This window comes from Rhizophagus irregularis, chromosome 13 (genome assembly GCF_026210795.1).
Source record: "Rhizophagus irregularis chromosome 13, complete sequence".
Lineage (NCBI taxonomy): Eukaryota > Fungi > Glomeromycota > Glomeromycetes > Glomerales > Glomeraceae > Rhizophagus > Rhizophagus irregularis.
This window is the reverse complement of record NC_089441.1, coordinates 112,892-138,617: the sequence shown is the minus strand read 5'-3', so window position 1 is coordinate 138,617 and position 25,726 is coordinate 112,892. Positions and strand designations below refer to the sequence as shown.

The 25,726-nt window shown below is 30.5% G+C and overlaps 7 protein-coding genes across 7 annotated transcripts; 3 read left to right on the top strand and 4 right to left on the bottom strand.

Moving 5' to 3' along the window:
- Nucleotides 1-671: 671 nt before the first annotated feature.
- OCT59_004674 (uncharacterized protein) lies at nucleotides 672-1,480 on the bottom strand (the record flags this gene model as incomplete). Its single annotated transcript, XM_066137849.1, has 2 exons — nucleotides 672-941; nucleotides 1,466-1,480. The coding sequence occupies 2 exons, from the start codon at nucleotides 1,478-1,480 to the stop codon at nucleotides 672-674; spliced, it is 285 nt and encodes a 94-aa protein (XP_065997050.1).
- A 77-nt stretch (nucleotides 1,481-1,557) lies between these two features.
- On the bottom strand, nucleotides 1,558-2,656 carry OCT59_004673 (uncharacterized protein; the record flags this gene model as incomplete). The annotated part of the gene is made up of 3 exons (XM_066137848.1): nucleotides 1,558-2,368; nucleotides 2,440-2,550; nucleotides 2,622-2,656. 3 exons carry the CDS (start codon nucleotides 2,654-2,656, stop codon nucleotides 1,558-1,560), a joined length of 957 nt encoding a protein of 318 aa, XP_065997049.1.
- A 30-nt stretch (nucleotides 2,657-2,686) lies between these two features.
- On the bottom strand, nucleotides 2,687-3,356 carry OCT59_004672 (uncharacterized protein; the record flags this gene model as incomplete). Its single annotated transcript, XM_066137847.1, has 2 exons — nucleotides 2,687-2,859; nucleotides 2,942-3,356. 2 exons carry the CDS (start codon nucleotides 3,354-3,356, stop codon nucleotides 2,687-2,689), a joined length of 588 nt encoding a protein of 195 aa, XP_065997048.1.
- A 1,866-nt stretch (nucleotides 3,357-5,222) lies between these two features.
- OCT59_004671 (uncharacterized protein) lies at nucleotides 5,223-5,895 on the top strand (the record flags this gene model as incomplete). Its single annotated transcript, XM_066137843.1, has 3 exons — nucleotides 5,223-5,230; nucleotides 5,449-5,815; nucleotides 5,893-5,895. The coding sequence occupies 3 exons, from the start codon at nucleotides 5,223-5,225 to the stop codon at nucleotides 5,893-5,895; spliced, it is 378 nt and encodes a 125-aa protein (XP_065997047.1).
- Nucleotides 5,896-6,674: 779 nt separating this feature from the next.
- OCT59_004670 (uncharacterized protein) lies at nucleotides 6,675-8,341 on the bottom strand (the record flags this gene model as incomplete). The annotated part of the gene is made up of 6 exons (XM_066137842.1): nucleotides 6,675-6,981; nucleotides 7,057-7,286; nucleotides 7,398-7,576; nucleotides 7,642-7,800; nucleotides 8,038-8,235; nucleotides 8,311-8,341. The coding sequence occupies 6 exons, from the start codon at nucleotides 8,339-8,341 to the stop codon at nucleotides 6,675-6,677; spliced, it is 1,104 nt and encodes a 367-aa protein (XP_065997046.1).
- Nucleotides 8,342-11,270: 2,929 nt separating this feature from the next.
- OCT59_004669 (uncharacterized protein) lies at nucleotides 11,271-13,351 on the top strand (the record flags this gene model as incomplete). Its single annotated transcript, XM_066137841.1, has 3 exons — nucleotides 11,271-11,957; nucleotides 12,142-12,253; nucleotides 12,342-13,351. 3 exons carry the CDS (start codon nucleotides 11,271-11,273, stop codon nucleotides 13,349-13,351), a joined length of 1,809 nt encoding a protein of 602 aa, XP_065997045.1.
- Nucleotides 13,352-13,560: 209 nt separating this feature from the next.
- On the top strand, nucleotides 13,561-13,821 carry OCT59_004668 (uncharacterized protein; the record flags this gene model as incomplete). The annotated part of the gene is made up of 1 exon (XM_066137840.1): nucleotides 13,561-13,821. The coding sequence occupies one exon, from the start codon at nucleotides 13,561-13,563 to the stop codon at nucleotides 13,819-13,821; it is 261 nt and encodes an 86-aa protein (XP_065997044.1).
- Between the last annotated feature and the right edge of the window lie 11,905 nt (nucleotides 13,822-25,726).

Below are 25,726 nucleotides of genomic sequence, written 5' to 3'. Positions count from 1 at the left end.
ATAAAGAGGCCTGTAAAATTTGTAAGTATTTTGGCCATTCTGTAAAAAGTTGCCCCAATTTAAAATCGCAGTTTTGATGGGGTAATTATTGTATACGCTGCTGGAAAGCTGGGCACAACAGTAGTGAATGTAAAAATGAACTGGAGGTCGTGCCGTTCAACGAAGAGTTTCGTTCTCCAAAAGAAATTGTAAATTTTTTGATTTATAAATAGTTTATTTTTTTTAAAAAAAAATTTTGAAATTTTTTTTTTTCTTACGAAATTTACCATGAGTTGCTGGTAGCAGTGGCAAATTTCGAAAGTTTATCTGGGCCGTGGTGGCAGGGTGAACTTTTTTTTTTATACTTTTATTGTATGAAATATTTTTCAATTTTTACAACCTAATAAAGAGTTAACGGACATTTTTTGAATATCATCTTGAATGCCAAATTGATATGGTGATAATGTTAAATTCATATTGCAGAAAATATAAAAAAAAATTGTTCAATATGGAAGTCAGTAATTTGATGGATCAGTGATGTCAGAATCAACATCGGAAGTACATATTGAAAGATCACGTCGTATTTTGATAAATTTATTGATGTCGCGACGTTATAACCAGAAGTACTTGGAAAATCACAGTTAACTGTGTAGAGGCTTCCATTAAACGAGAAAAATTTTTCATGTGCTGCGTCATTGCTCCTCTTCCAAATTAATGATTTCTGCTTGTCTGGTTGATTGAGATTGTTGTCTCCTCTTCAAAATGTGGACACCTGGGCAATATTGTAAACGAGGTAGTTGTTCATCCTCATAAGGATATTGCAATCGAAATGGTCTGTAATTACGTCCAAATTCAGGATAATATTGTGATTGAGGTTTATAAATGGATTGTTGTTGCCGTTGATATTGCTGATGATGTTGTTGTAGATGTTGTTGGTGAAGTTGATGTTGATGTTGCTGTTGCTGTTTTTAAAAATAACCTTCACGATTAACTCAATTTAATATTTTATTATTGTATTATAAAATCCAATATACTAATAAAAATGATTTGATTTATTTTAAAAAAACACTGCATGATATCTTCGTGATATCGGTTTGTAATTGTAAAAAAATTATCTAAATGATATCGCCGTGATGTTTCATAATTGTACCAAAAAAAATCTAAATGATATCGCCGTGTTCGATTCAGTTAAAGAATGTGAATGAATGTTCGTTAATTTTGGTTGCAAATTTGAAGTTTTATTTTGGCAATAATGTTATACAATAGAAATAAAAATGATAAAGAATATACTATCTACCCGTCTTCTTTTAGATTGTGAAAGTAAAAAAAAATATATATATATATATATATAGATACAAAGAAAAAAATTATTGTTGTAGTAACAATGATAATTATAATCATTTGACCTGGTTTTTAAAATGATGGTTTTTTACATAGAATTTTTTTTTTTTTTAAAAAAAAAGAAAAATTTGTTTTATAAATTTACATACGAACCTCTCATCAAACTTCAACACACGACCAGATACTTTACTTTTCTACGCTAAAAATTTAAATTGAAAAAAATCTACATAATATATATTATTTTTTTCGCTTTTTAGTAGATTTCTTTGATTTCGGCTTTGGTTCATCCTCAGAGCTGGAATTTGAATCATCATCATCATTATTTTCAATTTCATACTTTGATAAATCAATCGAAGAACCAATATTATATCCAGATAAATTGTTAAAAATATTATTAACCGTATAAAGGTTTCCGGTGTGAGTAAAAAAACGGTCACGTGCATCACTGTTATAAATTTCTAAACAGTGGAATTCAAAAAGAATTAAATTTTTAAGCGAATTTTCGTTTTCTTGAGATATCGGCTTGTCCGAAAATTTCAACCAAAGGTTGAATATTTCTTCAATATGACGACCTTTTAAGTACGGCTTGAAATCAAGACTTTCGTCTTTTTCTTTACGTTTTTGATAAGTTTCGTATCTAAGCTTGATGTTATCCCATAATGTATTTCTCCAGTACGACCAGGTTTTACGAAAACTTTTTGCTACATTATGTAATATGTCAGGATGATCGTTCATAAAAGTTGGTAACAATGACGCTAAGAAATCTTCTATAATTTGATTATTGTTGCTTTTATCTAAGTTTCTTGTTCTTAGGAATAATGATTTTAATTCGTTAATCACTATTATTCTTAACCACTTTGGGATAGAGTTTTGCAACGATATAATATTAGAAATTCTCTTCTGGTTATATGATATATTTGTATCACGATCTGTGAACTTTTCAGGAGAATTTGCATAAGGGCGAATCGATGTTGGATATCTTCGATTCTTGAGATAGAATTTTGGCAGCTGTAAGCCTGAGCTTAAGAGTTCTTCTTCCATATCATCCCTAATTTTTAAAGAAAACATTGTTATATGAAGATTACAAGATGATAAATATGAAAAAAATATATTTGTTACATTGGATTCATCCGAAGGAGAGTTGAAGATGTAACAGAAGGTATAGCAATACCAAGAGAAGAAGTACTAGTACTACTTTGAGTTATAAGAGGAATTTCTTCCAAGGTATCCCTAATTTTAAAAAACATTATGTTAATATGAAGATTATAAGATTATAAATATGAAAAAATCATATTCGTTACATTGAATCCGTCCGTGTGAGAGTTGGGGTTGTCATAATAGGTGTAGACGATGAGGAAGTGCGGCTTCATTCTTCACTAGAACGCTTGCCTCTGTGGATCATCTGCTCGATTTGATCATGTAAATGTTCAGGGAGCGTCATGGCAAAGCGTTCTGCAATAGATTGTCGGACATAAACAGGATTAACGGCTCTGGACATGATGTCCTCGATTTGTAGAAATAGTGTAGCAAGTAAATTATCTATATGATAGAAATAACGTTACAAGTTATTGTTCTGTTATTGAAGATTTCTTCAAATACCGAATATTATAATAATACAGACCAATTTCTTCATCAGAAAGTAATTGTGTTGAAGGATGCTGCAAGTGTTGTGAGGAATACGAGGGGTATGGAAGCTGTTGTTGTGACGAGGGGTATGGAGACTGTTGTTGTGACGAGGGGTATAGAGACTGTTGTTGTGACGAGGGGTATGGGTACAAGGGGTATGGAGAATGTTGCCGTGACGAAAAACGTTGAGAGGGATATGGATACTGTTGCTGTGACGAACGTAAGGAAGGTAAAAGTTGAGATGATTGAGATAAATATTGTTGTGACCATTGAGGTTGAGATTGCGATTGCGAAGGTGATTGCGAAGGCGATTGCGAAGGCGGTTGCGAAGGTTCCCAATGCTTAATAAGAGAGCTCCGTCTATGACTTTCTTTTTCTTGTACAGGCTTATTACGATCTTGAGAAGACATTTTTTGATAATGGTTTCTATGAGTTAAAAAATGTGGGTCAAAAAATTTTTTCAATTGAATTTTTTTTTATTTAAATAATTTTAATCTTACCACATCATGATCGAGTAAAAATACGGTTAATTTCGAAAATAAAAATTATTTTTTGCCATTGATCTATTACATCGTATAATACAGATTTTTTTAAGGGAAAAAAAATCTGATTAATTATTTAATATAATGATGGACATTGTGATTAAATCATGAACAAGTAATTTTTTCATATCGTGATTATATTACTTTTTTTCCTTAAAAAAATCATACGGTACAATAAAAACAATGGAAAAAAGAATTTTTTTTTTTCTTTTTCGAAATTAAATAGATTAGATTGAGTCAATAATTAGACTTTTCTTTTTTTCGAAATTAATCTCATCATATGATTACGGATATTGTAATTAAATCATGATCGAGTAGAATCTTTTTTCAATTTTTCTTTTTTTTCTTTGTGATCGAATAAAATTCCATATCGTGTTTATACACCTATTAGCAAAAAAACTTTTTTTTGCAAAAAAAAATTGTATTGATATTGGTTTCCTAATAACACTACGGGTTCCTTGAACCCTCTCAAGCATCTAAAGTTAAACTCTCTCATAAACACAGAGAGCGCAACTTACCTTAATATGACATGAATACTAAATATGCTTAGTAGTGAGAACGAAAAATTAAATTTTGGGGATCAACAAACTGAAATGGATTTTAACACATGAATCCTTCAGATGAAATTACTATGTTAGTAGAAAATTCAGGAGGTGGAAATAAACAGTATAATTATAATTTTGCTTCGCCACAATAACTTTTTATGATGGTAACAATCGTTATATAATTTTGATTATTTTCTACATGACCAAAATAAGTATATTGTCTTTTTAACAAAATTTTTTAAGATCATCAAAATATTATTTTGATATTAGCAACTGAATGTTGGAACACATGATCGGAAATCTGATTCTTCAATAATTTAAGTATAATACTTATACGAAAATTTATAGCATATTTTTTTTATTTTATATTATAGTGTATTATAAGTTTATTATATTATTATTATCATAAAAAAAAATTGTGACCCGTCTTGCATAATTGCGCTTCTTCACTCCAATGTAAATAAAATGTGATAAAAGATAATTTTTTTATTATAGTACCTAATATCATAAAAACGCTAACATTTTATTTATTAGGGATGATATTGAAAAAAGCTTGTTGAAGCTGGATTATCGTTACCATTAAAATATCTGGAAATTTGATCATTTTTCAAAATTAGATTTGACGAATCGTTCAAGTACATCGTTCCTAAATAATGGCTTCAATTCGCCGAAAATTATCTTTCTAATCCACTTCGGTAGTGATTTGTACGACTCAAAAAGCAAACGTGCCATTTGAGCTTGAGTAATGCTGCCTGAATTGTGTGGATCGATGAATTCTTTTTAAGGATACGCTGACGTGTTACAAATTTATAATAATTTGCGTAACGTCCTTTGGAAGAAATTAGTAGAAAGGTACATTAAATATAAAAATAGTAAAGAGAAGATTAAGCCGAATGTAAATCTAAAGAATCGACAAATTAAGGAAAATACTAACGGAGGAGAATGAGAGCGCACTTAAAATCTCATCATCTTTGGGTTTTATTGTATTGAGAATTTATAAGATGCGCACGACAAATTTTTCTCATTTTACGGAAGCCTTTTCACAGTTACTTGTGATTTTCCAAGCTCTTCGAGATATAATATTGCGGCTTCTATGGATTTATCAAATTTTTATGTAGTCTTTAAATAATAATAATCATACACGTGATAATACAGTGGCCATAAGTCACACGCTCCTGGGTATAATTTCATGGGATGGTTTTTTCCCGAAGGGAAAAAACCCTGAACTACTGTAGTTACTGAAACAGGAATTATACACGAGATCTTTACGTTGTACTAAACTAATTTTGACGACAGTACAATTGGACAATTTCCAAAATTGTTGAATCCCAATAATAAATAACATCTTTTTTCGATAAAAAAAAAAGGTAATTTTCTTTTCATTTAATAATAGGAAAACCATCATTACATTCTAGGAAAACGGCCTGGCGTAGACAAAAAAAACGACAATATAAAAAATTTAAACAAAAAGAAATTGAAATATCTGATCTCCAGATACAGCTCCAGGATTTCCAAAAAGCTGTTGAGACAGCCGGTGAACAAGTGATTTCCAAGCTAGACAAAACTGAGCGTGAAAACACAAATCTATTGAAGTGGATCGATATTTTTTCAAATCAAATCTCAAGTCAGGAAGAAGAGATATATAAGCTTGAATTAAAGAGTTATTTAGCACAATCATCATCGTCTCTGTCATCTCCACCACAGCCACCATCATCATCATCATCATCACAATTGTCACCGACATCTTTTAAAAGCATGGATGAGTACTTTAAACATAATCAAGTTAGTAATTTTTTAGGTATTGTGCAATTTTTAATGATTTTTATTTTTATAATTAATGAATTGTTCTCATTTTTTAGTAAAAGAAATCTAGTAGTTCATTATTTTTTTTACTATTCTCATTTTTTTTAAATAAAAGAAATTTTTGTAATATTGAAATAAATACATAAAATAATCAAATTCGTATTAATAATATATCGTGTAAAATATGTTTTATTTGCCAGTAAATAATAAAAAAAAATATTTGTAAAGGTTTAACTGGGAAATTTTCGCCTATCAGGGAGGATATGGGGAAATTTTCGCCCGCTAGAACTCTACGATAATAATCGCCATAAGGTATACATAGTAATCGAACCAGAGACCCGCTGCGATGCGGATTTCCTATCTCAAACTACTCTACCACATGCGATTATCTGTTTAAGGGATATTTATTGATTACTCTTTATTACTAAATTACTGGATTATTGATTGTGCTATTCCCTAATAAGGTTTGTACGATCACTGTAAGACCTGTTATGTATGTATATATACATGTTAATTGTTACTGCGTTAAGAGATTGTTAATTTTTTTTTTTTATCAAAAATTAAATGAGAAAATGATTACAGTTATGATAATTGATGATTATAAGGTCAAGGTTACGATAAAAAAATAATTTTTAGAGAATGACATAAATAACAGATTAATAGTTATATTTTAGCGTCAAATTGTGTTAGTGAAGTTATTACGACATTAACTTATTAACTTGTGAAGTCACATTCTATAAACTTTTAAAACAATATGATATATTGTAATCTTTATTATAATAAAGGAATAAAAAACATATCAATGTTATCACGGTCTTTTATGTGATATGTACTGTATTTATGAAAAAAGATGGAGTTTTAAAGAGCTAGCAATGTTTCTTCCGCTACGGGAAGGAATTTCTAGATCTTCTGTAATAACATCTAACTCCTTAACCTTTTCTTTGATATTTGCGCTTTCAGTTTCAACCCAGACTATTTTGAAGCATTTTCTGGAGAATTCTATTAATTTATCTAGTGAAGTTTCCGATAATTTTGTAAAATCGATGGCTGAAACGTATCGGCTTAAGATTCTCTTTAAAACCACCTCACGTGATATGAAGTTGTTTACTTCCTCGTCGGTAGGATCTGAACTTTCCGTATATTCACTTTAATAGAAAAAAATTTTAAATCATTAAATCATTGTAGTAAAAACAACATAACGATATGAACGTATCGATCACCTTTCTACAATTTGTCGAAATTCTTTTACTAATGTTGAAAGTACATTTTTCAATTGATATCGATAGTCGGAAAATGATTTACGATATCGTTCGTTAATTGACTTCGCCACGCTTTGATAAGCATCATGCCCAAAAATTTTTTGTGTTATTTTATCAAACGCATGATCGGGCGGATTTCTAGTTCGCAAAAAAAGACATTTCATTTCTTCGTCAATAAGACGATAATTATCCTAAATAGTAATAATATCAATAATACATAATACATCAGTAATTCTGCTGTGTAATAACGATTGTTCTTAATTGGTAAGAATGTAACAACCAAAATAAGAAATGGACTTTACGTTGTCAGATGATGACGAAGTCGAGGTGGTTAGTGGCAAATTTGTTGATGGCTGCTTCGTCGAGGCATCAAGCATTTTGTTTGCCAAATGTAGCACACTTGGATGTAAGACCAACCAATTGCAAATTTGCAATTGATTGGTCATTGCGCCAAACTGAACCGGAATTTCTTCTTCACTCTCTAGAAGTAATATTAAATGAGAATAAAATTATATTCATTAATTATGTTCAGATTTTATGTTTTACCGCTTTCATCATTTTCATTTTCTTCTTGTTCTTTATCTTGCTCTCTCCTATCCCTCTCTCTTCTCTTTCTCTCTCTTCTTTCTTTTTCTCTTCTTTCTTTTTCTTTCTTTCTTTCTTTTTCTTTTTCTTTCTTTCTTTTCTTTCTTTCTTTCTTTCTTTCTTTTTTTTTTTTTTTTTTTTTTTTTTTTTTTTTTTTTTTTTTTTTTTTTCTTTCTTTCTCTTTCTCTCTCTCCTCTCCATCTCTTTCTTCTCATTTTCTCTTCTTTCTTTTTCAATATTTCTTTCTTCTTGCTCTGGAAGCATATCTTCATTATAACGAAGTAAATTTATTTTTAAATAAATTCGTAGAAATATCATTTCAATTGAATAATAAAACAATTATTATAAGGTATTTACCCAAAATAATTCTTTCAATATCATCATCTTGTCTATTATTACCTTCTCCAATATCTACATCTTGTCCATGTAAATTATCTTGTTCATGTTCACTTCCTTCCTCTCTTCTTTCATCTCTTTCCTTATTATAATCACGTGAAGAGTTGGCAACATATGTACGAATAGTTTTTGTAGTCTTTGCAGCTTTTGTTGCCTTGTCTTTTAGGTATCATTATAATAGTATTAGGCGCAATTACTATATAAAATTTCAAATCAAAAATATAATTTTATTACCTTTTCCTGTTACTCCTCTGCGTTTAGTCATGATAAACAAACAAGATGGTACTTATTGGTATTGTGCTAGTAGCAACGTAAAGAAATAGGTGATTCCTGACGAAACGAATACAGCATTATCTTTATTTATTTATAGAGATTTCTCCTAATATTAAGAAAAAATTACATCGTGACCGCAGCACATAAAAGGAAATTGGGTTAGCATTCTCGAAAAAAACGTTCATGGTTACATTAAATCTTGGATAGTTGATCGGAAGAATTTGTTAATGGTTACATCGATTCTTTATGAAGAAAATTTTGGGAAAATTTGATGTCTTAACGGTTACATGTAAAGAAATTATATATGAGTATCGTAACCGTAGGACATAAACGGAAATTTGGCCAACAAAATTTTCAAATTATTGGAATAATTGATCGGGAAAATCCTTAATGGGTATATTAGCTCTTTGTCCGCAGAACATTAATGGTAATTTCGAGCAATATTAACGGTTACAAGTAAAGAAGCTATATATGAATATCGTGATCGCAGGACATAAACGGATTTTCGGGATAATTGATCAGGAGAAAAAATTTGTTAATGGTTACATAATCAGGGTTGAAGAATTATACTGTACGTACTATATTATGCTGTCCTAATACTTAAATAGAGTACATTTTTTATATGTTTAATATATTATATATTTATTTTAATAATTAGGATTGATAATAAATTATTAACTATTCTTTTAATCTTAATAGAAAAAATATTATATTAAATATTTAACAGTGCAATATTAATGGGCAATGGAAAAATTGCGGTTACATGTAAGGTGATCGCAGGACATGAACAGAAATTTAGATCAAAAAACTGATCGGAAAAAAATTTTGTCAACAGTTCTGTTGATTCTTTATCTGCAAAAGATCTTTATCTGCAGCACATTGGTGGAATCTAGGTAATGATCTGAAAAATTTGGCATGAATATCGTGGTCGCAATAAATAAATAGAAATTTAGATCAATAATTGATCAGAAAAAATTGTTAATGATTACATTGATTTTTATCTGCAGCGCATTGACAGAATTTGTTACATTAATTCTCTATCTCGGAATTATTTTAAAAAAAAACTTTTACAAGTTGTTGACCCAAATTTCCTTTTATGTAGTGCAGTCATGATATCACAGTCGTAATATTATAAAAAAAATTACTTTGTACTTTTTTCCCAAAGAATTCAATTGATATTTTTTTAAAGTTTGACTGTCCATATCTTATCAGTTACATATAAAAATACCACATCTCAGATCAGAGTTTTTAGATTTCTAATAAAAAAAAGTTAGAAAGAAAATGTCCTCTCCCAAACCTAGTAGAGAAGAAACAGGTATAAAAAAAAAATACCTCATATTAATTCATTAAATAACGTATGATAATATTCATATAATTTCTTTCATATATAGATAATACGATATTGATCTCGCTAGACGATCTAATAAAAGAACAAACCCGATTGAACGATCTTCGCCAAACCAACATTAAAAAGAAACGGCAACGTCCGTCTCGTAACAACCGAACGAAGACCATGGGAGACTGGGCTCAGATGGTGAAAAAAGTATGATCATTTGATTCTTTAATATTTTGTGATAATTTGAAATATTTAACACTTTAAAATTATTTGTTAGAATTGATATTGCCATTATATGAAGTTATATCTCATTACAATACCGCACAATATTACTATATTCACCTTCTTTTCAATTTATTTCAATAAAAAAATAAATCTTATGTAATTTTATAATTGTATATATCCGTAAAGCTCACCACTAGTGATTTTATCATAATAATTGATCGTAATAATTTAAAATCATAAAAATCAAAATTTCATATAAACCGGAACACGAATTGCTAACAATTTTTTTCTGATCATTTGTCTTGTCTAAATGTGCTGCGATCACGATATTCTTAAAATGTAATGTCAATTTTTCAGAAAAGCTTTGTTAACCCAATTTCCGTTATGTCCAGCAGCCTATATAAATTTCTTTACATGTAATCGTCAAAACATCAATCAAGAGCTTTGTTAACCCAAATTTCTATAGTTACGATGTTGTTCATTATATAATTCATTAACAGTTAATGTAACTAACTATTAACGAATTTTTTTTCCGATCAATTATCCCAAAATTTGATGATCTAAATTTCCGCTTATATCTTGCGGTCACAATATTCATATAAATTCCTTTATATATAACCGTTAAAGAAGTCAACTCATCAGATCATTGCCTCAAAATTTCGTCAATGCATTGTAAGTAAAGAACCAATGTAGCCATTAAGAAAATTTCCCGATCAATTCAAATTTCCGTTTATGTCCCACGGTCACAATATTCATACAAAATTTCTTTGCACGTCAATTTTAGATCATTTTACCAAAATGTACTGTGGACAAAGAACTAACGAATGTAACCATTGACATTTTTTTCTGATCGATTTTCCCAAAATTTAAGAAATTAGTAATCTAAATTTCCGTTTATGTTCTGCAGTCACGCACGATATTCATACAAAATTTCTTTGCATGTAACTGTTGTTAACACGTCAATTTTAGATCATTTTCCCCAAGATTTCCATTAATGTACTGTGATCCAAGAACTAATGTAACCATTGACATTTTTTTTTCTCAAAATTTCGTGAAATTCGTAATATAAATTTCCGTTTATGTCCTGCGGTCACGATTTCATACAAAATTTCTTTACATGTAACCAGATCATTGCCCAAAATTTCCGTTAATGCACCACGGACAAGGAACTAATGTAACCGTTAAGAAATTTGTTAACCCAAAATTTCCGTTTATGTGCTGCGGTCACGATACTATGATATCCAATTGAAAATATTATAAAAGCAGTTAATGAATTAAATACACAAACGCGCATGGACATTTTTTAAATTTATGATTTTATTTCATTTTATTATTCCTTATTATAATTATTGTCATAGCCATGTTACGAAATAAACCTCGAAAAGCGAATATTGCTGCAATACCTTTTCGTATCCGTAATAATTTTAGAAGGTTGCCCAACAGATTTTTATTATCGGATAATGATGACAATGAAAAAATGGTACAAAAAGATTTTGAAGATGATAATATTAGTGGCGAAGAGTATAATGAATATGGCGACGGAGATGATGATTTAGAACAACGAAGTGATGATGATCATATAGAACAGCGAAGCGATAATGGTGATGATTTAGAACAACGAAGCAATGATGATCATTTAAAACAACGAAGCGATAATGATCATTTAGAACAACGAAACGATAATGATGATGATTTAGAACAACGAAGCAATAATGAAGAAGGTGATACCAACATGATTTCAACATCATCAGAGAATGAAACAGAAAGCGATTATATAATGTCCTTAGAAAGTGATGAAGATTATGAAACAATGTCGTCAGATAATGAAGAAAGACATGATTCTGATATCTCAGAAGAAAAGCTATTCGTTGATGAAGCATTGGCTAAAGATAAGTTACCATCTTTTGATGGTGATTTTGCTCCATATTTTCAAAATTTAACTACTGCTGCCTTATTTTGTTGGATTTATAAACATAATATTTCAACAAATGCATATGAAGATCTTGTTGACATTATCGTGAGACCAGAATTTAATAGAGATCATATTGTAAAGAATATTCGGAGATTTCAATCATGGAGGGAGCGTCTTCCTCTTCCCCTCAATATCAGCAAAATCTATCTCAATTTCATCAAAAAAAACACCATCAACTTTAAAGGATTCAAAGATGGCATATCAACTTTCAATAAGTGATATCATTTGGAATGTTCTTAACAACCCATCACTATTAAAGGAAATGTATTTTGGTGCTGGTGTCGATTCAAAAACAAAATCCGAGTACTGGCATGGTACCTTATGGGCAGAGTCACCTCTTTTCGGTCAAGAACAATTAATGATATCAGGGGGTAATTATTTATTAAATGCAAGCTGATGGTAGAGAGGCGAAGCAATAAAGTACAAGAGACTAACACTTTTTTCATATGTATATAATAGAGATATACCAATGTGGCGATTTTGTTTACTATTACGATAATGAGCGAAAACTTGGCAGATTGAGAGCGATATTATTAAATGAAGAGAACCAACAGTATCGGCTGAGAATCCAAAAAGTTCTAGATTATAGTGACTTGCCTGGAAATTTTAAGGGAGAATTAAGACAAAATCGCTCTCTTTCCGGAGAAGTTTGGTTACAAGATGAACCATTCTTGACAATAACAACATCACAAATTTCCGAAAAGGTTGCTGCAGATACACTACGAATTACCGAAATACTTTATAAACATCATACACACTGGCGCATTCGTGATGCAACGTTCTCTTATCAACATCCTTCAGAATATATTTCCATAAGGCAGCCACCATCTCCAACAATTCCGGTTTATAAGCTGTTTTTGGACATATACTACGATGATTTTGGAACATTTAGGAATGTTTATCATTCGTTAGGAGGTGTTTATGTGCAGTTTGGAAATATGCCTGCCCGTCAAAGAAAGTTGCTCAAAAATCACTTTGTTCTCGGGTTTGTTCCTTTCGGTGGTAATTTCAATGAATTCATGTTGCCATTCATTTCTGAAATGAAAGAATTCGAACAAGGAAAATTAATGGAAGTGAATGGCCAAGATGCTTGGGTGATAGCCGGTTTAGGTGTCGTAACTGCTGATTTACCACAAGGGAATGACATGTGTGGTGTATTACGACATAATGCCAATAAAGGTTGCCGCACTTGTACAGCCTCTCGAGAATCACTTACCAACTTCTCTCAGGATGTACCAGCAACATCAAGATATCATCACATCACTGACGATCAATTTAAAGAGATATTTGATGAACCTGCTACCACAAGGCAAAGACGACTTTGTACTGAGTTCGGACTAAGAACAAGGCCTAGCATTTTGGATAGGCTGCTAAGAGAAAGGCATCTACAGACACCTCAAGATGTATATCATGCAACTGCTGGGAAGATTGGACGACTTCTTAAATTAACGTATGATCTTAGAATTTAATTAACTTTAGCTAGATATGTAACGAACAAAATCTTTTAATAAAGCTTTTTGATTTCCACAGGTGCGAATTATTTTCACAAAAAGAAGAGGACGAGTTTATCAAAGCCTGGAAGAACTTATAGAAACCAAAAAAATGGTCTCGTTTGCCAAATCCAATTAGCCACAATGCTAGTTTCATGATGTCTGACTATCTTAGGCTCGCTATGATAATGCCTTTTATACTTAATAGTTTTTTAGAATCATCAAGCTTAAAGGAAAATGAATCCAGAAGCATTCTGCGACGAATTCAAGAATCACGCATTAACATGGCGAAAAATGTAATAATTGCTTGTTGGGTATATGTAGCAAAAGCAATGAGGATAGTTTTTGAAAGCAAGTTTACATTAGATTCGTATGACGAATTACAAAAATGCCTTGAAGAAGAAATGAAAATTCTTCCAAAGGTACAATTATTCATAATTCTTATATAATTTTTTATTTTTTATTTATCAATATATAAAATATTATTTAATAATGTGGCTTTAGGTTTTCCCTGAATTTGCTAACTTACCAAACCTGCATATCAATATCCACTTGCTGGTGCATGCAAGGACTTATGGTACTCTTATAAACACTCAAGTTGGTATCAAAGAGATGGTGCATCGGATCTTTAAAGCAATGGTACCACGAACAAATTGCAAGAATGTCGAGCTAGACTTGTTAAAGCGGTATACTACGCTCTTTGCAATTCGTCATTTAGTAGATGGAGGCGCAGATCAAAGATTATCACAACCTTGTAGAGGTTTCGCTACTATGTCCTCAAATTTTAGAAATTTATTGACTAATTGGTATATTACTGAAGACAAGGTATCAAATGAACAAGAACCGAAAGGAAATGAAGAAGGTTTGTATTACAATTTTATAATAATAATATTTCCGCAATTATTAACGTATTTTTATTTTATATAGCGATTTCATCTCCAGTGGATTTTATTACAAATATTATCTTAAAGAGGAGCTTATCCCGTCAGGATCGCGAAAATATCATGAAAAATTTGCCAAATTTCAAATCTGAGCTGCTTCTTTCATTTATGGACATTGGACAAAAGTCAGCTCTTATATATTCTCAAATGAGCTGGTATGAATTGGCGACATACACTATGGAAGAAAGCGATGGCGTATTTTCCAAAGTACATCTTCATATTGGTGACGTCGTAACAATACACGAGGAAGACAGTGGTGAATGTTATGCGATTATAAAAGGGATCTTCAAATACAAAGGCAATGATGATAAATATTATGCCTTTATTACTATTGATTGGTTTGACAATATTAACAGAATTCACAACGTATTGAAATGTCCTCTTTTTCGCATTCAGACAAGCCAAGACATTCGCTGGAGAAGAATCTTCCCGATATCAATAATTGACCACGTACAGAAAGTTCACTTTGTCTATGATACGAAAATTGATTTGTGGATAAAAAATAATTATTATTTTACGGCTATATAGCTTTATTATGCAGTACAATGATTCTTTTCGGTATATTTATTTATGATAACGTGATTTATTAAATAAATAAAGATAACGATATCGTTACGATATCGTTTGATATCGTATTCATGAATTTATTAGGCACGTGACTTTGCAATTTTTATCCAATCAAATCATTGTTTGTTAGACATGTTAAACATTCGCACGATTATGTTTACGTCTACATCTCTCTATTCAATTTTTTTTAATACCGAAAAACATTTTGACAGTTTTTGTTATCAACAGTATAATTTATTCAAAAAAATATATTCATATTAACAATTACAGTCAGACCACTGTATATGCGCGTCTATTTTTATTTCGGCGTACGACAGGTACATATTCTGCTCTCGCTGGGTTATGTTAAACTATCTTTGACATTTATATAACGCGTCAAAAATAATTACGCGTTCAGTTTTAATAGTTTTTACCTTTTTATAATAATTTTTTTTCATATCAATACCCAAAGAAAAAGAATAAAGGGAAAGAAGAAGAAAAAAGAAAAAAACCATTGTGAAAAAATGAAAAAGAGAAAACAAAGGAACGAAAAGAAAGAGAGATTATCCTGAAATTTTTTCACAAAAGGTACTACTGTACTTGGGGGATCATTTGAGGGTTTTTTTTTGGCCGCTGATGAAATGCACCATTTTTAAGACCTCTATATGGTAGGCCGTATCATGGAGGCAGGGTATGCACATAGCGAAAGCGCCGTGCTCCTATGTAATACTTGGGATCTTGTGGTATCAGAAGGTAGTGGTGATGTATCATTGGTCATAGGCAGTTGGGTGTTAATGGCTGACGACCTAAGGGACACTCTAATGAGGTAGGCCCCGCCGGATGAGCTCAACCCACTTATTGCATTTTTTGATTCTTAAGGTTGAAAATCTTGGTCAAGTGTTCTGAGACCAATTTTTATTTTAAAAAAAAATTTCGTTTGATTTCTATAAATGCAGTACTTTAATTTATGCATCTTTTTTAGGATTAACAACCAGCATTTGCAATGACTTTAATAAATCTTAAGAACTATCATTTAATTAGGTTGGTTTGTATCTTCAACTCCTGTATTTTCTCATGGACAACTATATGTTGCATGTTCAAGAATAACATCAAGAAAAAATTTAAATAATTAAATTTTTACTTTATTTCAAGTTTAGGTTTTAACCATTAACTGCTAATGTAGTTAACAGGTGAATCCTAGTAGTATTTAATATTTGTGACGAAATCCGATAATGTTGTGCGTAACTACTCCATTATGTTATAACGATATCGTCACGTTGGTTTATGTTAACCATCCGGGGAGAGAGAGATGTGTCTAATTTACCAGGTACGATCGTATCTTTAATTTCGCAGAAACTTGCACCATAATCCGTGTACTTATTAATTTAACAATTGTCACAAAGTTTCGATACAATATTAGTGTCATAACAGTTAACCATCTGGAGAGAGAGAGATGTCTAATTTACCAGGTACTTATCTTTAATTTCGCAGAAACTTGCGTTGTATGTAATACAGACTCTTGTCAATTCAGTATTTGGTATAATATTAGTGTCTTATGTTAACTGTCGGAGAGAGAAGTAATTTACCAGGTGCGTCGTAATCAGGAAACTTACATCAATTCAACATTTATAATATTATTGTCATACCGATATTGTCGCATTGTTTTATGTTACTAGAGAGGGATGCGCCTACATAATTTACCAAGTACGATTAAACTTCGCAATACTTATCAATTCAACAATTGTGAATCAATAATGATGGAACGTGACTACTTCAAGCTGTAATAACAATGATATCGATACGTTGTTTTTATTTTTCATTTTGACCATCATAATTGCATATTAATAATATATACGGCATTATCAATTAATAAAAATTATTGAATGTACTAGTACCTACGGTTCACAATTTTTTCATGACCCAAAATTCTTGTCAAATATCATCTTGATACTGTGTAAATGTCGTCCTGATATCTTAATAATATTTTTAAATGAAATAATATTTTTAAATGATATCGTAACAGTACGGTTTGATAATTATATCGATACATTTTCAACATCATCGCAACATCTTCACGATAACATCACGATTTTTAAATGATATCGTAACAGTACGGTTTGATAATTATATCGATACATTTTCAACATCATCGCAACATCTTCACGATAACATCACGATTTTTAAATGATATCGTAACAATACGGTTTGATAATTATATCGATACATTTTCAACATCGCAACATCTTCACGATAACATCACGATTTTTAAATGATATCGTAACAATACGGTTTGATAATTATATCGATACATTTTCAACATCATCGCAACATCTTCACGATAACATCACGATTTTTAAATGATATCGTAACAATACGGTTTGATAATCATAACGATACATTTTCAACATCATCGTAACATCTTCACGACGACATCACGATTTTTTTGAAGATATCACGATGATATAGTTATGATAGTCTTAACGATACCTTTCCAACATCTTCGCGATATTAAATTACGAAATCAATATGATATCGTTCTGATATCAAAATGTTACCGATTTTAATATCGCGAAGATGTTGGAAAGGTATCGTTAAGACTATCATAACTATATCGTCGCGATATCTTCAAAAAAATCGTGATGTCGTCGTGAAGATGTTGAAAATGTATCATTAAAATATTGTGGCAAATTTGAAGATTTCAGCAAAGAATTAACTAAATTCCCACTTCATATTAATAAAATGGTTACTAACGTCCATAGTTCTTGAATTCTTCTTTAATCTCCTCCTATCCATTTTCACTTTGTCGTCTTCTTGCTTCTTTATATTGCTTACACGATAGCGTAAACGCCAACGTCCATGTAACATCTTTAAGATATCACTATTCAAAATATTATACTTTTTGTTGACTAACTTATAAAGCGGTGGAAGTAATTTTGTAATTATATTTTCTTTTTGCTCAAGCCACGTACGTTCACTATCGATCTCATACTGTATATATCCTTTAATTCAGAATCTACCCAGATAAAGACTTCTTTCTATAAATAATAAATAAATGTAAATATTTGGGAAAATTCAATGACAGATAATAAAAAAATACTTACTTTAATTGTTCAATACATATTTTGATTCAAATGAATAGCATTGTCTGACAAGGACGAAGATGAATAGATAGAAGATGATAAGAAAGATGAGGAGGTAGATTCTTGATCACTATCCATCATTGCCTACTTTGATTGCTTTGATTGAGAAGAGGAATTTGTGAAAAAAGATTTGTGAGCAAATTTATAGATTTCGAAGTTGTTGAGATTTGACTATGCGAATGAATAATGCGAGATACGTGAACTTGATTTTGAAGAACTGCATGCAAATCTGATCTAAAAGAATAATTAAACGTTTATTTTATCTTACCAAAAATGTGAAACTGATTTTGAAATAGGAATTAAACATGAAACTAATCTTAATCTTAAGAAAGAATTGAACGTGTATCTGATCCTAAAAGAAAGGTTGAACACGAAATTGAAGAATTGAACGCGAACTTGTTCCTGATCCTAAAAAAGTGATTGAAGAACCTGATTTTGGAAAAATTGAATTGATAATTTTTTTGAAAATTTTTTAATAAGCGTACTTCATTTAAGTAATTGTAACCTTAACTTTCTTAGCTATTTCATAAAATACAAAATGAATAATAAAAAAAGTAAAATTGAAACCTTTAACTCCGTGTCTGATTTAGTAAAACACAAAAAAAGTAAAATTGAAACCTCTACCTCTGTTTTTGATTTAGTAAAACCCAGGAAAAGTAAAATTGAAACTTCTGCCTCTGTGTCTGATTTAATAAAATCCAAAAAAACTAAAATTGAAATCTCTACCTCTGTATCCGATTTAATAAAATCTAAAACGGCCAATTCAATAAAATCAAAAAAACCAAAAATGGCCGATTTAATAAAACCCAGAAAAAGGTATTTGTATCCATGCCATTGTATTCGTTGTGATGGCGCAGAGGTTGATTTTCGCACTCAAGAAAATCATACAAATGATGAAAGTTTGTGGAACTCAGAGGATATTAGAAAAAATCAGGAAGATACTATTACAGCGAGAAAACAAAAAAGATTAATCATTATTCAAGATGTAAACCTTACAAAAAAGCGAAAAAAGGCATCAAGTTCTAATCTTGATTCTTCCCAACATAATAGTGGCTTTAATCCTTTCAATAAAGATACTGATTCATTCCAACCAAATAATAATGAAAACATACATACATTATTTTCATCATCACCATTATTGCCAAATCCTTCTTATTTTCATGTTCCAGCATCTGATGAAAATAAGGATAACGATGAATATATATATTACAATGAAGAAGAAGAAAATGATGATGATGAGGATGACGGTAATGAGAATGACGGTGATGAGAATGACGGTGATAAGAATGATGGCGATGAGAATAATGGTGCTGAAAATAATGGTGGTAAAGATGAAGGCGATTATAATGAAGAAGAAGATGATGATGATGATGGAGATGATGAGGAGGAGGAGGAGGATATAGAAGAATTTTTTTCATCTCCTGAAATTGGTAATGATGAAGTATTTGTGATGGAAAGTTTAAATGATTCTATAGAAACCAAAATTATTCTATGGGTATTCAAATTTCAACAAAGATTTAGACTTTCAGATTTAGCACTTGAAGTATTAATAAAATTCTTACATATTGTACCTACTCGTTTAAATAAATCACAATTTAAAAATTTTCCAGCATCCTTATATCTTGCAAAAAAAATGTTAAATATCTTTCAACCAAAAATGCAGTTAGCTGTATGCAACAATTGTCATAAATTGTATAATGTTAGAAATATTGTTGAATACAAAGAAGAAGGAAAAGCTGCTATTGCAAATTGCCTACATGAAGAATTCCCAGATAATCCAGTACCTAGTCGTCATAATAAATGCAACAATCCACTTTCTATTCTTAAAAAAAGAAAGGGTGAAATAATTGCTGTACCTCGTATGATTTACCCTAAACCAAGTATTCGTCAGCAATTAAGTATGTTATACCAACGACCTGGATTTGAAGATATGCTGGAATTATCAGGAATTCAAAGAGGAGGGGTTAATACCTATTCAGATATTTATGATGGTAAGGTATGGAAAACTTTCCCATTTAATGGTGATACCTTCTTTATACCAGAAACTGCGACAACACATCTGGGCCTTCTCTTTAATCTTGATTAGTTTCAACCTTTCACCTATACTCAACACAGTGCTGGTGCTATTTACGCGTCTATCTGTAATCTTCCAAGAACAGAAAGGAATAAACCCGAAAATATTATTTACTTAGGTTTTTTGCCAGGACCAAAAGAAGTAGGGTTGGAATGTATTAACCATTATTTAGCCCCTATTGTGAATGAGCTTTTAGAACTCTGGAAGGGCTGGAGAGTTCCAAAGACCTACCAATATACTGAAGGTTTAGACATAAAAGTTGCAGTAATGAAATGTCATAGGTGTGAAAAGCGTAGTACTTATAGTGAAGTTTATAAAAAAACTCATTATGGAGGAATGCAAGAATATGATAAATGGGTAACAAATCCCATAAATCCTTCATTACATAGGCAATATGCTCATGAATGGTTGCAATGTAATTCGAAGTCCTCTAGAGATACACATTTTAAAGAACATGGTGTAAGGTGAAGCGAGTTGCTTCGCTTACCATATATGGATCCCATAAGATTTGCCGTAGTGGATCCAATGCATTGTCTTTTTTTAGGTATAGCAAAATGGATAATCAAATCCATTTTCATTAATCAAAATAAGTTAAGCATGGAACAACTTCGAATTGCACAAAAGAGAATGGATTATATTGAATTACCTTCTGATATCAGTAGAATCCCCCAAAGATTGCAATTGGAAATGAAGGTTTTTCAAATTTAACTACTGATCAATGAAAAACCTTTATTATGATTTATTCCACGCCTATACTATGGGACATGCTAGATAATAATGATAGAAAGATCTTAGGACATTTTGTTCGAGCATGTAATCTTTTAGTAGCAAGATTTATTACAGAAGATGATCTGAGAGAAGCGCAAGAGAGGTTGAAGGACATGGCTCACCTTATAGAAAGAACATATGAGCCAGAATTTATAACAAGCAACATATACCTTGCACTGCATATTTCTGACTGTTACCGTGACTATGGTTTCATATATAGTTTTTGGCTTTTTCCATATGAGAGACTTAATGGATATATTGGTAAGATGTTTGTTGTTATGTTAATATTTTTTAAAAATAAAGAATACAAATAAATCTATTATTATTATCCAGGATCATACCCTAATAGTAATCGACAAATAGAGCCTGAACTTATGCGAATCGTTCTTAAGAATACTTTAATAGATTATCATTTATCTTATAAATGGTCATCTGGTCTTCTAAAAGAATCTCTTGGTCTTATTATGCCAAAGAAAGCTGTAGGTAGTTTGGCATTTACGGCAGAAAAGGATGAGTTACAACACTTTTTGTCCATAAGATATAATACATCTACGTTTTCCAAAATATATGGTACTGAAAAATTACCAGGTCAAATGCTTAATCCTTCGTGTTTCAAAGTTATTATACCTTTAGAATTGCGTAGATTTCTATGTGAATGGTATTCTATATTATATGAAAAAGAACAAAATGAAATATTAGGATTTATGGACCTGGTAATTGATCAACACGCAAGATTACAAATTGGTGCTGAAATATTTGGATCTATGATTTCGGGTCATCAAGAAAAAAATGTAACTATTCTTGCAAAATGAAAAGCGTCTAATGATGAGTCAGTTGATATATACCCAGGAGATGTTTAATATTATTTTGAACATACACTTAGATTACCTGAAGGACCAAGAAAACATCTTCTAGCATATGTTAAGTGGTATAAAAGTGCACCTTCCTCTGATATCCGGTTTAAACATAAATTCATAGAACCAGAGATATTAAATACTGAACTATGGCAAGCTGAATACTTTCAGGAAGGTTGTGATTCAATAATAGCTGTTCATAGAATACTATGTAGAGCTACAAAATTCAAAAGTGTATGCGTAGGAAAAAGGAAATATTTGTCAATAATACCATTAAATAGAAAATTTAATTTATAGACTTCTTTAAAAATTAACATTTCATTGTATTACATTTGATAATAAAGGTAATACGGTCATACAGAATACAACAATAAAATTTCCTTTTATAATAATTAAAATTGATCATCACACCAAAATCATAAATTGCTAAATTTGTTAAGTGACAATATTAAATTTTGCTCGTAGACAAAGTCAAAATTAACCTTATATAGAATAAAGATCTACTGATGATTAATTCACGATTAATATTTAATTATGCAGACGCAAATTTTTACAATTACTTTACAATTAAAATTGATTGTATGCAAATCATGTACGAAATACATTAACATTATTAAATAACAATCATTGGTATCATACCGCACTGATAATCGGTCAGTGTCAGTCATAATTGTATTTGTAAAAAAATAAAATTTAAACAAAGACTGATTTAATAAATTTATAAATTTTTTTCTCGTGACGTTCACTTAACTTGCAAGGAGAATATTTAATTTATTTACGCTAGATATATTATAGTTCTTAAAATTGTTTTCTGTATAATGAATTTAATGATATAATACTTGTATCATTTAATTGTGTAATACCTGTATCAATCAAACATATCAATTTAATTGATTACTTTAAAACTGATTTTTTTAAGAGTACAGTCAACTCTCTTTATAGTCACACATTTGTGACAGTCCATATTTGGTGATTATAAAGAGATGTGACTATATAAAAAATTTCTTATATTAGTATATCATAATTCCGGCCAAAAATTAACATAATTTTAGCCAAAATTATACTCAAAACTTTATTGTATCGTAACTCCGCCAATATTAATCGTAGAGAGATGATCTTACCACCATTCGATTCGTCATGATGAGACGGTTCTAATGGTATAAAATACATCGAAATCCAATCACTAGATTAATTTCCGAAATTAAAAAATATTAATGGTTTTTGTGTAATAACTCTGCCAATATTGATCCTAGAGAGACAATCTTACTACCATTCGATTCGTCTTAATGCGACGAATCTAATGGTATAAAATACATCGAAATCCAATCACTATATCATTTTCCGAAATTAAAAAATATTAAATGGTTTTTAAGTAGTAACTCCGTCAATATTGATCACAGAGAGATGAGCTTACCACCATTCGATTCGTCTCGATGAGGCGATTCCAACGAGCTATTAATCGTCTTTTTACAATCACTAGGTACTGAGAAATTTAGCAAAATGTTAAATGGCGCAGTAAACGTAAATCAAGAAATATAATAATGCCGATGCTTAACATTTTGTTGAATAACTCATCAGCCAGTGATCGCAAAAGGATAAAACTACCACCATTCGATTCATCTCAGTGAGACGATTCTAACAAGCTATGATACATCTTTATACGATTATTAGATGCCAAGTTATTTAATATATTCTTTATATAACTGTGATTATAACCGGTTTTTTTTAATATAAGATTTTTGAGGATAGGTGTGATAGTGACTATAGATAGATTGTGACTATATAGGATAGTTTTTAATAATAAAGTGTTTTGAACATTCAACTGGTGTGACTATATAGTAGAATGTGACTATAACGGGAGTGACTATAGAGGGAGTTGACTGTATACAAAATTATTTCTCTGATTCGTAATACAGAAATAATAGAAATAATCACAATTAAGATCAAATTATATTATGATTATGCGCAGAAAAGTGGTATATTTTTTTACATAAATAAGGCAATTATCGAATTTTTTTTATTTATCTTTTTAACCCAATTTTTCATCATAATAAATCAATCTTTTTAACCCAATTTTTTATTTATAATAAATGGCCAACCTTAATATTTTAAACGTCAACATAAATAACGTACTTTCCAACTGGCCGTTCGATGCCACCAGGGCATTAATTAGGTAAATTTGTATAACTGATAAATTTTACAATAAAAAAAAAATGGAAAGTTAAAATGGTAACTTTATTTATACTAATTAGATACCGGCGCTTGTACCTAGTGCTCCGAAACGAGTTGAGTTGACTCACGAGTTGGTCGAGTCAAGTCGAGTCAAGTTGAAAATTACAATCAAATCGAATCGATTCGAGTCAAGTTAATAATTTAATAAAATCGAGTCGAGTTGAGTTAAGCCGAATTAAACATAATTCCGGCCAAATTTATGGAATTTCCTTTTTTGGAAATTATGTTACACAAAATCCGAGACGAAAATTTTTGAAAATTACAAAAATGGAATTTTGTGGAACGGCTATCACCAAAAAAGGAAATGATCGGCATAGCCGAATAAAATCATGTGATTTAATTCGACTCGACTCGATTCGGTTTGACGGGCCAACTCGACTTGAATTGAGTCGAGTTTATATTTTTATAATTTTAACTCGACTCGACTCGACTCGATTTAACTCGAGTCGAATCGAGTTTACATATAACTCGACTTGACTTGACTCGTTCGGAGCTCTACTTGTACTATGATGTTTTTGAGAATCATTCGATCTAAGGTTGCTGGGCGAAACCTAAAGGTTTAGACAACTGACGTATGAGAAATTAGTTGAAACGTTTAGATAAATTTTTAAAAAAATGTAAAACTGCAAAATCTGCGAAACATGCGAAACCTGCTAAACGTTTTGCAGTATTTTTATATATTATTTATTATAGTTTCGCCATCTGTAATAATAAAATGCCTGATGCATATCTTTTCTTATATAGGTAGCAGATGTATACAATCAATTACATATTTACACATGATCAATTTTGTAAATTATTTTTTTAACATAACAACGATACAAAACTATTTTATTTAAATTTCAAAAAACATGCTTTACAATTCTTAATTTTTCATAAATTCTATCATTCATTTACATATTCATCAAATAAATCATTTACATTATAATCTAAAATACCTTTTCCAATTGTATCATTATTATTATCATCAGTTAAAGTATTTTCATCTTCATCTTTACCTTTAGTATTATTAAATAAATCATCTTTCAAGTCTTCAGGTATTTTCCCAATATCACAGGTCGAAATGCTAAAAATCGGCAAAAAAAATGGCGCGAAAAGCAGTGGCTATTCTTGGCTATTCTTGGCTATTCTTAGCTATTCTTGGCTGTTTTTAGCTATTTGCGAATTAACCTATACTATTTGTAAATAGTTTATATAAATTTGCGAATAGTTTATGCAATTCTAGCCATTTTTTTTGCCTGTTTTTGGTCATTTGACGTGTGTATCTTGTAAAATTAACTCATTGGATAAATCAATTTCATTTTCAATCCAAGTATTTTCAATTAAGACAATCACTCTATCATCTGGAATAATTTTACCATTAATTGTTCGTCGCAAAGAGTTTTCTACATGAGAATTATCTTCAAACTCACTGTCATCTTCATCTGCATCATCAGATTCGGCTAAAGCTTCAGAAATTCTTTGATTTAATTCAATATCACCCAATTTTGAATTATTTTTTATATCTTGGCTGAAAAAACTAAACTCTTTTCTTGGATTTGATTTCTAATAAGTAATCATTTTACACATAGTTTCTAATGTATCAACCCCAAGTTGTAAGCGATGTTTATTTGTAAGCCATCCTAAAGTTGAAAATCCTCTCTCACAAGAGGCCGAATTTGGACAAATAGAGAAAAGATGCAAAGCTATTAAAGGTAAAGAGTTTGGTTGAGGTTTGGTTTCAATTACATTCCACCAACTAATTGGTTCTTCAAACCCATATTCAAATTCCAAATCAAATGGGGATTCCCTTTTTTTAT